Raw genomic sequence first — 14,749 nt, 5'->3', positions numbered from 1 at the left:
TCATGTACTGAATATAGAGCTAATATAATAAAAGTTTTTTCTCCCTCTGGACATTTTCTATGCCCAGTTAAGAAATAAAAGGCAAGGCAGGTCTGAGACTTACTGTTCTGGTATTTTCCATAGACTGCTCTCTATAAATCGAGCCTGTTTACCGGCGGCGGTCATTGCAATTAATGTTTAAAGAGCTGTATATGCCATTTATTGTATTTTTATTACAGAGATTACTGGAGATTTTGAAATGAAAAAGGACAGCTGTGGAGAAAGGTCAGGAGAGGAGCCACCGTGTAAATAAATGATATAAAGCGAGATATGAGGATTTGCTTGTTCTTTCTAATATAACACTGATAGTAAGCCAATAGAATTCATTTGATTTTAATAGAGTGAAATGGCTGTGGCATACTAATGACTATGGTAGGTGTTTATCTATACGTGCTGCCCGCCGCAGTCATGATGAAAAATTAGCAAATCCTTTCTTATATTGCTCTTTATTGTTATGAAATCTTCTAAGGATTATCAGGAAAAGTAATCTAGGAGAGCATACATACTGCCATTTAGCCTGGTAATGATCATTCGAGATATGAGAGATATGAAAGATGCTCCTGTTGCGCTGCGCCACCTGTTTTGTCACTTTTGCAAAGACTGTAAGTAAAGATGTGGTCAGTTAATTGCCAAGATCACTTAAGAATAGTTTTTGTGGTTGATTTTATTTAATCTGGGACTTTTGACATTTCATATTTTGACAGACTAGGAGCTGGTGTAGGAAGGAGGGTTTAGGGTTTCTTGGAGAACTGAGCCACTTTTGCTGTGCACAACAGGTTATATGATAGGAATGGGTGGCATCTTAATAGGGAGGGTACGGCTGTGTTGGGGGAAGAGATGGCTAGAAAGTTGAAAGAGTGTTGAAACAAGGGACCTGAACAATAAGGGTAAGTTCACACAGGGTTTTTTGGTCAGGATTTTGTGGCCATATCCGCCTCAAAATCCTGACCAAAAAGACGGCTCCCATTTGTTCCAGCTCCCAGAAAAAAGAAGTGACATGCTCATTCTTGAGGCGGATTCACCTCGCGACATCTACCTGAAGACACTCCCGACTAGGCCCATTCATTTGGGCCTAATCCGGAGTGGAGTGCGCGACTGGATGCCGATGCAGTGGATGCGGTGCATTCAGTCACAGCTACCCGTATTTTAATTCGGAACCTGAGTCGACCTCCGCCTCAGGTTCTAGACCAAAGAACCCCATGTGAACTTACCCTAACAGATGGAAGACAATCTAGTGCAGACATTGAGCCACAAACCAAAATTTGGGTGGCAGTAAATATTATATTCACAATACCAATTTGCCTACTGGCAAGTCATACCCAATTTCCCAGTTATTGTACTTTATTTTACAACTTAACTTTTATTGTTCTGCCTAATAGGGTACAAAAAGAAATTAATATTAGGTATAGCACCGTAGCAACTGTGTATGGATAAATGGCACTTATTGCTTAAAGCTCAACTCCTGAGAAAATACTCTGTATAATATGGTTTAGGGGCGACTTAATTACAATATGTAAGTATATGAATAACCAGAATGGGGATCATTCTAGTGGGCTCTTTATACCTAGGCCTGTAATTGTGGTAAGGGACAACCACTACATCTAGAGGTAACACCATTTCATAGACATGGCTTTATCACAGTAACATCAGTGAGACTATGGAACTTGCCACTACAGGATGTTATGATGGCTAATAACATGTATACATTAAAGTGGGCCTCAACGCCTCTCTTACAATACCGTAAAACTATTAGAGGTTATGGCAACTAGAAATTTTGGATAGGACATTGGTCCAGGGATTTGTTCTCATTGTTATTGGACTGGGGAAGGAAGTTTTCCACTAATATGAGTCAATTGAAATCCACTTCATGTTTTTTCCTCTGCTTTCTTCTGAATAATCAGCGTAGAATTATAAGTTGGACATCATGGATCTACAGTATGTCTTTATCCAACCTTATCAACTATGTCACTATGTAATGTATGCTTTTTGTCATATTTATAGTAGGCTGCAAAGAGTCCTAGTTACTGTTGTGAAAGTAGGATGATACACAGAGGATCAGATCAGATGTGCACAACACGTGGACTGCTGCTCATATTTACAGCGCCTGCCATGCTGAACAGAAACACAGCAAATTATACAAGTAGATGTGATGCCATTCAGTAACCAATGTGTGATCCCTTGCTACAGGGAAAACCTCTCATAGGCTAATACAAGGGCATACTAATAGGGAAGTAGGCATGGGGCATGGTCCTGGCACAGAGTCAGGCAGAAATGTGTATGTAGCAAGGAGTAATATGCAAGTCTATGGTGGCTGATTAAAAGCAAGGGAGTTATGCTGCAATAGTGTGGCATGGTCACCACACAGTGCATGGCTGGAGTTGTCTCCTTACAGCTCCATACACTGTACAGACCCATAGGTCCCATTCCCTTTCCTGTCCATTATGACATTGAATGTTGTCTCCATACTAGATTATGCTCAAAATGACGTTTATACAGCAAATACATCAAACAGGTACAGGTTTGTCTATATTCTAGATTTGTTATATATAAATTCCATATATCTCCATATCAACAACTTTCATAAAAAAACAGTATTGGATCAGTATATATATAGGAAATATATGTGATAGATGTCATATTGACACTCATTAGCATCAAAGAAAAATACCTACAAAACAGGGTAACTGGGATTTAGATACATTAATAACACATGACCATTTTATGTAGTATATAAATATGTGTTTGATTTTCACAATTTGCTTTTGCCTATGAATGTTATTTCCATGTTACAACATTATAAGTCTACTTGTTATTACCCTAAAGTATGCATATGTCAGAGAAGACCTAGATATCCAATAGTCGAGTATAGTTTTATTGGGGCCAGTGATATATGTGTACTATATTATCTAAACTTTGGTTTGTCTTTCCCACTCGGGGTAGGTTCACACTTGCGCCTGTTCTACGTTTGGTGTTTCATCCCGAATCTGCTTAAAAAAATGCGGAGAAAAAAAATTGTGCAAGTAGGACTTTTCTTCCCGCATTTTTCAGGTGGAAACCTGGCGGACCCCATTATAGTCTACAGTGTCCACGGGTTTCTTTGGTTTAACCACTTTTTAAACAGACTAGGTTTACATACTTTGGGTCCCCAAGTGGATCCGAAGAACAGAAAACCAGGCGCAGAGCCTAACGCTAGTCCACTATCTTAAGTAAGAACATGTGGCCAAAAAAACTAAAGATATTTGCATTCCATACAATACAGTTTGTAATTATAAAATGCAAATATTTTTTGCAGACTTTTGTGAATATTTTGTTCTGAATAATCCGTTTGTATAAACAAGGCTATTTTTATGTTACAGGCAATAAATGAAGCAATCAGTTGGGGTCAAAGACCAAAAGAAGCACAATCATTAACTCACCCCAGATGCAACATACAGCGCTTGCCAAGAGCTCACGGCATGCGCAACATAACTCTGCAGTAATTATACTGATGTAAAGATGGAGCGAAACAAGAGTTTAATGCCAACTATGACTGTGTAATCATTGGAGGACACAGTACTTAAAGAAATATACAAATTCTAAGCAAATCGTAGGATATGCAGGTTCAGGTGGTGTAATCTTTTGCAGTAGAGTCTATGAATTGGCGCTGATTATAGCCGCTATTAGAAATATACTTTCTAGTATAAATTATAAAAAAATCTATCAGAGCCAATTTTGGAGCTGTCATGGATAAGGAAACAGTTAGGGCAATTTATTATGTAGTCAGGCCTAAAATAGGTTTGTCATATTTAGATTTAGGCTAAAGCTCCATATAGCGAGCCGCAGCAAAAAAAAAAAAAAAATGCTGCAGAAAAGACTGTGGTGGAATGTTTTTTTCTGCAGTACTTTTCATAGAAAATCCAGAGTTTTCTTTTCTGCTCCTACTATACATATACAGAAAAAATGTTTCCTTAGGTATAATTGACATGCTGGGATTTTCAGTAACACAAGCATTTTTGAAAACACAGCTTTTCCGCTATGATTTTTTTATTACAATGAGTGGATAGGATTAGCCATTTGCACAATGACCAAAACAATGTGTTTTCACAACGTGGGCCCCAGCCTTAAAGCGAGTCTCACTAGGGTGAAGCTTATTAAACTAGCAACACAGAGAGGCCAGGCTCACTTGATGGTAATGCTTTTCCCCATGAAAATATGTGCCACTATTGCAGAGATATTCATTTATTTCATAATATGTATGCGAGAAATCTGGAGGCCATGATACACCTTCCTTCTCCACTCACTTCTTTGATAGACAGGGCCAAGAAGCTAATCTGAAATATTGTCTGGCCCATCTGATCAGCCCAGGACCAGTCTGAAGTTCCCCATCCAGAGTGGTTGTAGTGCGTGTGCCATGCTTGTATCACAGTACATCTGTAACTAACAGGTTTAGGTATTGATAACCTATCCTTAGTGAATAGGAGCTAAGCTGTTGTAACCTGGCACTGCCACTACACAGCTGGGTGTGTCTGCTATACTCCACATTGCTGGGTACTTGTAGTTATCTGCCTGCACAGTGCCACTCCTGAGGATCCTACTATCAGGCGGTAGTAGGAGTTCAGGATATTGAACCCCCACATAATATACATTCTAACATTTAAGTCCTCTAGACCTCGGTTACTCTTTTTTTTTTTTTTTTTTTAATATCAAGAATAGAAACAAACACAACAAACCATACAAAACAACTTCCATACTAATAGGAGCCATTAAAGAGACTGTATCCAATACAGGGACGATAAGCTTAACAAGGTGGAAGAAAACATAAGTGAGAGCTCATGGGGAAATATACTCATGAACAGGAAAGGAAAGACCAGAGGTTCCAGCAGACCCACCACAGGAAGTGGCTCTTGTGAATTCTCATTCAACTCATGAAGTCTCTGTAATCTTGTGAGCCCTGAAATAGGATCCACACCGTCCAGGCGGCAATGACAGACTCATGTGTGTTCCTAAGACACACAGTAAAATCCTCCATTCTGTTGATATTCTCCACCCTATGTGCCCAATGAAGAAGAGAAGGTGAAGAAGAGGACTTCCAAGGTGCAGGAATACAGGCTCTAGCGCATTGACCAGATGCTTCAAAGAAGATTTGTGATAAGCATGTAGGGAGAAGTGATGTGAAAGAGGTGAAGCAGGTAGAAAAGCAGGAGACTTGGGGAGGTTGCACCCCATCCCAGAAGTCCCTCAGCCCAGTACATGCCCAAAAAACGTGAAATAGTGTTCCCTCCTACATTCTGCATCACCAGCACCTCGGGGAAGCAGATGGGGAAATAGTGTACAATTTAGATGGAACATGGTATCATCTGGTCAACAGTAGCTCGTTTCTTGGTATCTGTTCACAATGGAACTCTTGTGGCAAATTCGAGAATCCTGGAGCACTGCGAGTCTGAGAATACCATGTGCAAGTCAGCTACCCACTTCATCAGAAATAGGTCAAAGTCTGAAAGGTAGTTTCTGACTGGGTTGCACCTGGAACAGGCTCTCTCAAGACCTTGGTTGGTCTTGGTAGCCATAATAAGTACTGAACCCCTCAGTTACAGTGAGAGTATGATGGTCAATGTTAATGCTCAACGTCTGATAAAAACGTGATGGAACCATTTCCACCCCTGAAAAATAGCAAACTAAAAATCTTTGAGTTATCTTTTCCTGTCAAGCGAAAGACCCTATTTAGTCATCTTTTATATGGCTAGAAAAATGATGTAGGAGCATCTGCGGCTTCTGTGCTTAGTATTGCTGAGACCCTTGGAGGCATTCTCTGCAATGTGGAGGATTTTATGCTGCTCAAACGGTGACAAATAAAAATTTGCCATAGTGCACCACGTGTATTTGTTGTACAGGGATGTGAAGTGGGTGAGTATAAGACTACTTTTGGTATTTTGTTGGGTATATTATTTGACATATTGTATATTCGGCTAATAGTGGTATTGTGCATAATATACATGTTTTTGGATTGTGTGTCCTGTACTGGCAATACGGATCAAAATCATTATGATACAATTCTACAACACAATTGTACTAAACACATTGTCGCATACTGCAATAAATACCCATCAGATTGGATTACCTGCAAATAGCCCCCTTCCCATCTTCAATTTTACATTCTTCTCCCTCTGCGCAGTAATTGGGTTCCAGCTCACAAATACTTTGGCATGGCAGTCCATCAATACTCATGAATCCAGACTTACATACACAAGAAGCTTCCTTAGTATAGGAGTTTACTGAGCATTCTGAAAACTCATCACATGCCATGAACTTGCAAGGGTCAGCTTGGTCAGCTGGAAAGACAAATGAAATTGCTGTGATATTATAGTGCATGACTTGGTTACATACACTCTGTCTGACAACCTTTTACCAACAACCTTTGTTTGTTAACAGTTCTGTAGATGCTTTTTGTGCTGTGATGTATTAGCAGAGTACTAATGTGGCTTCAGGGAAGGCTCAACTTAGTTACTGTAGGTCACCTACTAGTGTTTAGGTCCCCATTAGGGTTGAGCCGATCTTGACTTTTCAGGATCGATTTTAAAATCCAATTTCCGATCATTTTTCATTCGAACCCGATCTCGATCCCAATTCCGATCCCAATGCAAGTCAATGGGATTTTTTTTATTAATCGGTGATCGGATTTTAAAAACAATCCTATTCACTATACAGCATGGAATCTAACAATTGTTAGCATCCACGCTGTGTAGTGAATCATTAAAGTAGCCAGAGGATTTTTTTTTTAATCCTCTGGCTACTTAGTCCCCCCTGGTGTCCACTTACCTCCAGAGATGGCTGGTCCTGTGCCCCGTGCCTTCATTCTTTGCCTCGCTGCTGCTCCACGCTGCTTTTCTTCCCTCACTGCCCCCTCCCTGCCAGGTTAGGAGAGTGTGGGCGGGTTAGGAGAGTGTGGGCGGGTACTGGGAGGGGAGACGTCACGTCTCCCCGCCCTGTACCCGCCCACACTCTAAGCCACAAGCCCCGCCTACCTAGCGCTTTAAACACTAACCTGAGAGGCGAGGCAGCGAGGCAAGAAGAAGGAGGGCACTGGAGAAGCCATCTCTAGAGGTAAGTAGCTGTTAGAGATTTAGTTTAGCTTTCCATTCCAATGAATGGAGGCAGCCAGCGCGCAAGGGGTTAAGGCTGTGTGTCGGCTGCTTCCATTCATTCCTATGGAACTGCAGCGGAGCCTTCACACTGAATATACAGCGTATACTCAGTGTGAAGGCTATGCAAAGCATTGTGGGAAAAATCACCGCTCTCGATCCCACATAAAAAGATCGTGTTCGGAATTCCGATGGTGATCATGAAATTTTCTCGATCGCCGATCGGAATCCGATCTTTTCCGAACACGATCGCTCAACCCTAGTCCCCATATAGTTGGTATTATTGTACAGCTGAGGAGTGAGGGCTAAGGACCCAGAAGACTCCTGCAGATCAGCAAAAAGACATGTTTGCAGTACTGCAGTGATTATTTGGGTGTGGTGCCTTGTCTGTATGTATTCCTTTATCTGCTACTGTAGCTATACCCTATGTGAATGGTCACTCAGTCCCTTTGTTCTGCTGAACACATAGGGCATTCCAGGGTTGCACATTGATGATGACTTAAACTAAGAAGGGATGTAGCTTAAGGGGGTTCAAAGAAAGAAGTAGCACCCAGAGTTTGAGGGGACCCACATTTCTCTTTGGCATACAGGAAGAAAGCAGTAACATAAATGGAAGACGCCAAGTGAGAAACATTCATAATATTCCTTTGATGCTAGAGGGAAATGTATTGTGTAGGCCAGGCATGTCAAACTCAGGGTATCCCGAGGGCCACATGAGTAACAAGAGGTTGTTGCGAGGGCCGCACACAGCAGCTAATAGCTAGGGCCTAGGGGACTGATCACTAATACCATGCATCGCAAAAATCCAGCATTTCTATTGCAGGCTACATAGAGTGGCCTACAATAGAAAGTATAGAATGACAGGCTGGAGCCTCAGAAGGCCCCCGGCTGCCATAAAAATGCACGCAGGCCCTGAATCTTGCTCTGGGTGCCTGCGATTGCCAGTAAAATGGCACCTCAGTTAAAGCTGGCAGACACCATTATTGTGTTGGAGTGCCGGGGAAGGCTTGGAGTGCTGGGGGAGGGGGGGTGCTGGGGAAGGGGGTGCTGGGGGAGGGGGGCTTCTGGATGTTTGGCCCTTCCTTGGGCCTGAGGACTGTTTTTTCCCACCCACTTGCAATTCTTGCACTTGGGGGTTAATAGGAGCACTACAGACTGTAATGCTCCAATTAACCTGCAAGTGGAAGAATTACAAGGTGGGTGGAAAAAAAAACAGTCCTCAAGCCCAAGGAAGGGCCAGACAGACATCAAAAAGCCCCCCTCCCCCAGCACCCCAACCCTTCCCCAGCACCCAACCCCTCCCCCCATCATCATAAATCTAGTATTTATCCCCTATCCGTTGGATAGGGGTTATATACTTGAAAAATCACAATTTCTTCTGCAGAAGCTTACCTGCTTCTGCTCTTCAGCCTGCGCAGCGGTCTTGTGAGACCGCGTAGGACGCTGGCACACGTCGGGTGCGGGCCTGATTACGTGGCCACATCACCCGGCGTGTGGGGAGGAGGGGGCGGAGTGGAGGGGGCGAAGAGGAGGGAGGAGGGGGCAGAGCAGGCAGAGAGCAGGCAGGGAGACCTGCTCTCTGCGAAGGGTGAAGGGCGACCGCTGGAGCAGCGCTGCGTCCAACAGGATCACCCCAATCCACCGCTCACTTTCCCTGTCGAGACGGTGACACTAAGCCAGTCCAGGACAGTTTGTCCTGGACTGGTTTAGGTCAAAAAATGCCGTCCCCCCCCCGGGGCCCCGGCATCGCTTCATGAGAGGTGCGGCGCTGCATATCCCTGCATATGACCTGCTTACGTGAACAGCAGCCGCTGATCACGTAAGCAGGTCATATGCAGGGATATGGGCCAATGAATGAAAAGCCGGAAGTGCTGATCGTGAGTTTTGTACATCTGCGGCCCGTACAAAAGTCTCAAACTTTGTCTCTAAAGTTTAGAGACAAGTTTGAGACTTTTGTGAGGGCCGCAGATATGCCTGTAAAGGGCCGCATGCGGCCCTCAGGACGCATGTTTGACATGCCTGGTGTAGGCGATTTCTAAAGTCACATTTACAGGAGTCTGTGTCTATGTTGGCATCAAAGTCTTCAAGTTAATAACTCTGTCCTAAGATGTTTCTTTAGTTTCAAGGCCCCTTCCCCAATGATAATGCAACAATTCTTGAAGCTTTTTAAAAAGTCACAGTTGATAAATCTAAAAATACTTGTAAATATTTTGCACAAATTAGCTGAAAACATTGTAAATCCTTATTTTGCAGCCTTTCCCTTCCGGATCCCAGGGTGTAGGGCTTGATAAATTCCTTTTGGAATGATATGTTGTATAAAGATATTAAAATATGTAGTAATGTATAGTAAGCAGAAGCCTTAGATTTATTTAATAAATGCAGAATTAACAACACTTGCAAGATAAGTTAGAATTGTTTTGGCTCCAGTTACATTTACTTATAAGAAGAAATTCTGCATGCACAGTCAAGGCCTAATAGTTTATGTATGATTATTTAATATGATTTTAAATGAATATTTAGAATTATAGTATTGTTATGAGCAAGCATAATAAAAAAAATGCTATTAAGCGGCCAATTTGCTGGAAGAAACAAGGTACAGAGACAAGTGCTATTACAATGATGAATCGCATTGCGATATTCAACCTTGCTTCCAAAAAACAGATCATCAAACAAATTCTATATAAACATTGAAGAAACCATTTTCATATTTTAAAGCTGCTGGAGATGTCCATGTATATTGGCATATTTACTTTCCTCTGCTATAGCTGCCCAGTGATGATATTTCACCTGAAATTAACATTGACTTTAATTTCTACTATCTTTTCTTTTATGTAGCGCATGTAGCTAAGCAGGATATATTCTGTATTGTTACTGTTATTTTATTTGGTCACTATGAGTATTACATTTTAATGTTTAAGCATTGGTGCTTTGAACATCTACATTTTCTTTATACAATTGTTCTGTTTGTGTTCGTTTAGAAAACTTTTGTTGTAGATGGCACCTTGGGAAAATGAACTAAATATGAATATAATATATTACTATATGACGCCATCTAATTTGCCATTGAATGTATGTTGACTTTATTTATTGCAGATTTTAGATGAAAAAAATTTATTTTTTGACTATGGTAAGTGTTGTTGATCAAGTATCAGTTATGCCTTGTTTTAGAACATTTGTTAAGCTATATTCACATGGATGCATTTTGATATCCATATTCCGGCCACTACAGTCTAGGACCTCTTGTGGTTAAACCGAATGGGATTTTGCACATCACAGTAACTGTAGGAGGCTTGTGGGTTTCAGCTGGAATACTGATACTAAAATGCACATATATTATAACTGTGCCAAAGCAAGATTACAATAAGAAAGAATGTGGTAGATGTATTATTCCTTGTACACAAATTATTTGTGAAAATTGTGACTTTTTTACTTCTGCGCTGCTTTTGGCACTTCCCTGGACAGAGGTTGTGGTGATGGGGGACAGGGGAAAGTGCCCAAAAGCCTCAGCCAGATTTATTATCACTTATGCCAAAAATCTGGAGTAATTGATGTGGGGAACATACTACTGATGTACGTTTCCCCTCCAGTGTACGTCTTGGCGGAGGGTCCACATCATTTATAGTCAGGCGAGGACCCCTTTATAATGAGGCACACCTTCCGCCAACTCTGAGGTTATGAAGACTGGGTTATGTCAATCTTCATAAATGTACCCCAATATCTTTTGATAGAAGAGAGAGACAGATATACCAGGGACTTGTGTGACTAGATGCAGCCTCTGAGAAAAGGTGCAGATGGGAGAAATAACTAAGGAACCTATGGCAGATCACTATCTCAAAGTGAGCAAGTTAAGGATTTTTTCTAATTGTAAAAACTCACACTGATCCAGGTGACTTATTAGTATGCTGCTCATTCCAAACACCACATTTTTGCAACGTATTTATACTAGACAACTAGTAACTGACATGAAAAAATCTCCCCTATGTAGCTGAATGATAAAACTTGCAGCCTGCAGCCACCACTAGGGGGAGTTCAGTACACTGGAATTAGTATAGCTACTATTGAACTCAATGGAAGGTGTAAAAAAATCTTCTTACACTGTGCTCCCCCTAGTGGCACCTACAAGAATATGCAGTGGATCAATGTTGGAAGGGAAGAGAATTTCCCAACTGCACCCCATCCTCTCATGGGCCCCATAACAGCTGTACAGTCTTCCCACATGTAAGCAGGTTACTGCTCAGATATATAGGTAACTTTAGTTTATTTGCATCATCAATCTTGAGACAGATAGTGATAACACATGCCATTAGAGACTGCAACATGTCTTTGGATGAAGAAGAAAGTAATTTCTACGGACATAAGCAAAAAACTAACAAGCAGACATGATAGAGTTAAAAATTGTCCATTGTTGAGCCTGTATTTCTACTGAGAGAGAACAGCAGGTTCTCAGTCCAATCTTCCATAGTCAAGTTATTTTCAGTGTCAGGTAATAAATCTTTTATTTGCTTATTTTAAAGGTAACATTGGCGAGAAGATTATGGTCTTTCACTAACATCTTAGCAGCACAAGATTTAGAACATTGTAGATACTTGCGTCTTCTTACCTGGCTCAATGTCAAGTGAATAACTGTCAATCTGTAAATTCAGAAGCAGCGCTGCAGCATTGCAGAAATCTTCCAAAACACAGTGGACGGCCTCAGTGACGTTATAGGGCACAGACTTGGCAAATTTCAGCTTGCTGTTCACAATCACACTCCCTTTCCTGAAATTAAGGATTTCAAGGTGCTTAAATCCTGTGAGATTTGTTTGAAGATATGGAAGCAGCTGCAAGAAAGAAAGACTTGTATTATACTAAAACAGCCTTCACTGTCTCTATATTCTTGTTTGTCAGTGTCATTTTATTGCCAATGCCGGTTCGTTTTCTGTACAGTACACATTAATATATACGAGAGGAGAATAACAGGATGCTGGAAAATATATAAAGTCCTTCTTATGAATGTATTCATTAAAGGAGATGAACTAGGATATAGCATCAACTGATGATCAACTGGGTTCTGAACCCCCAAACTGCCATAGATCACGTGTGAGGCAGCAGCGACACTCCCTGAACCCTGATTATACTTTATACATCATGTGACATCACGTTCATTGGTCACATGGCCTTTTCGCAGTTCAGTCCCATTCATGTGAATGGGTTGAGCTGCCATACCAAATATATGGTGCTGTGCTTGGTTATCTGTGTAGAGGCTGCAGTGCTCACCTGAATGCTGCAACCTTTTGAAATATCTCACCAGCGGGAGGTCTAGGTGTCAGACCCCAACAATCTTCAATTGATTATCTATCTTAAGGATAAATAATCAATTAACAAGAACTCCCTTTAAAGAGGCCCTTTCATGTCCTTGGGTATGTGCAGTTGTATATACCACTAGACGACTTTCCCGTTATGTGCCCTGGGGAAGAGATATCGGTGACGTTACCAATAGCTCTTCACTGTCACAAGGGCGTTCCTGACAGTCTAGCTGGGAATGTCCCTCCTGACAGTACTGTCCATAGCACTATAAAGTAATTCAGGGCAAATAAACATTGTAAACAGGTTGGTGTCTACTGAGTAACACTGACAATTTTTTTTACATCACTTTTTAGTATATGAAGGAGACCCAAAGAGCTCCGCTATAACAGGTCTGATTTAGCTCAGACTAGGTTCATACCTGCACCTGCTCTATGTGCACATTTTCCGTCCCCAAATCAGCTTAAAAAATGCAGGGAGAAAAGACTTTTCTCTCCGCAGTTTTCCTCATTTTTAGGGCTGAAATTGGATGGAAACCAGTCAGACCCCATAAGGGTGCATGCAAATGATTTAACGCGGCACTGATTCTTGCATGATAACTCGTATAAGGATCAGCGCTGCAAAACAGAATCCCATTGACTTCAATGGGTTCCGTTTAACGCGCACAACACATTGAAATAAATGGATTAAAAAGCCTCCAATTGATTTCAATGTGTTATGTGCGCTAAACGGAACCCATTGAAGTCAATGGGATTCTGTTTTGCAGCGCTGATCCTTATATGAGTTATCGTGCAAGAATCAGTGCCGCGTTTCATCGTGTGCAGCCCTCTAATAGTCTACAGCAGGGGTCTCAAACTCAATTTACACGGGGTCCGCTGGAGGTAGAATCTGGGTGAGGCTGGGCCGCATCAGGTTTTCCACAAGCTATGCTTGCTGGAGCAAATTTAGCTCCAGCCAATTTAATGATGACTCCACCCATTCTTATTCATTTTTCATGTGCCCCCACACAGTATAATCCTCCTACAGTCACCCGTACACTATATGTCACCACATTATAATGTTCCCCTCCAACTGCCCCACAGTATTAGGTCCCTCTCCTGGTGCCCCAGTTTAAACTCAAGGAAACTAGAGGGGACAAGAAATTGGTGCAGCTGGAGAGGGACATAAAACAGTGGGGGTAGTTGGAGGGGGGCAATAAATTAATGGCAGCTGAAGTGGGACATTAAACTGGGGGCAACTAGAAGGGGACATTAAACTCAGGAGGCTAGAAGCAGACATTAAATTGTAGGGGTAGGTGGACGGTGACAATAAACTGGGGACAACTAGAGGCAGACAGGTCCCCCTCCAGCTACTCCCACGGTTTAATGCCCCCTCCAGTTGTCCCCAGTTTAAGTGCCCCCTTCATCTACCCTCAGTTTCATCTCCCCCCCACCATTTCTCCCCCAGTTTGATATCCCCCTTCATTTGCCCCATTTTATGTCCCCCCTCCATCTGTCCCCAGTTTTATGTCGTCCCTCCATCTTCCCCAGTTTCATGTGCCCCATCCATATGCCCCCAGTTTCATATTCCCCTCCATCTGCCCTAATTTCAGATACCCCCTTCATCTTCCCCCATTTTCATGCTCCCCCTTCCATCTGTGACCCCAGGTTCATGTCCCCCCCTCCATTTCTGCCCCTAGGTTACTGACACACACACACACACACACACACTCCATCTCACATTCCTCTCAGTACTACATCTCTTCATCTTTCGGCTGTCACACTAAGACACACCTCCAATAGTCAGGTGACGTCTGACGTCACACACATGTCCTTGAGTCTTAAACTTCAGCAGTACTAACTTTCCACTGATCACCCATCGCTTTTATTGCTGTTATAAGAGCGGGGGAGTGATCGGAGGAAAGTTTAATTGTTTTACTTAAAGAGGACCTTTCACCATTTTGCCCACAGGCAGTTCTATATACTGCGGGAAAGCTGACAGTGCGCTGAGTTCAGTGCACTGTCGGCTTTCCCGATCTGGGTCCAGTGTGAAGAGCTTACGGTCCCGGTACCGTAGCTCTTCTATGGTCAGAAGGGCGTTTCTGACAGTCAGTCAGAGACGTCCTTCTTCACAGCACAGCCAATCACGCTGTGCTGTGAGAGTCGGGAGGAACGCCCCCTCCATCTGCTCGCAGTACTCGTCTATAGACGAGCATTATCAGGGAGGGAGGGGGAGTACCTCCCGGCTCTCACAGTACAGCACGATTGGCTGTGCTGTGAAGAAGGACGTCTCTGACTGACTGTCAGAAACGCCCTTCTGACCATAGAAGA

The 14,749-nt window shown here is 42.4% G+C and overlaps 1 protein-coding gene across 3 annotated transcripts in view; it reads right to left on the bottom strand.

Annotated features, from left to right (window-relative positions):
* The window catches only part of IMPG1 (interphotoreceptor matrix proteoglycan 1), a 261,526-nt gene that overhangs the window by 1,811 nt on the left and 244,966 nt on the right, over positions 1–14,749 (bottom strand). For all 3 annotated transcript variants that reach the window (XM_075268295.1, XM_075268296.1, XM_075268297.1), the window contains 2 exons: positions 11,758–11,977; positions 6,137–6,347 (listed from right to left, as the gene is read on the bottom strand). In XM_075268295.1, the coding sequence (XP_075124396.1) occupies positions 6,137–6,347; positions 11,758–11,977 (431 nt within the window). The remainder of the gene's footprint in view (positions 1–6,136; positions 6,348–11,757; positions 11,978–14,749) is intronic.

The sequence above is a fragment of the Leptodactylus fuscus genome, chromosome 3, assembly GCF_031893055.1.
Source record: "Leptodactylus fuscus isolate aLepFus1 chromosome 3, aLepFus1.hap2, whole genome shotgun sequence".
Classification (NCBI taxonomy): Eukaryota; Metazoa; Chordata; class Amphibia; order Anura; family Leptodactylidae; genus Leptodactylus; species Leptodactylus fuscus.
The sequence above is the reverse complement of the archived record's forward strand: the minus strand, read 5'-3'. Positions and strand labels throughout refer to the sequence as shown.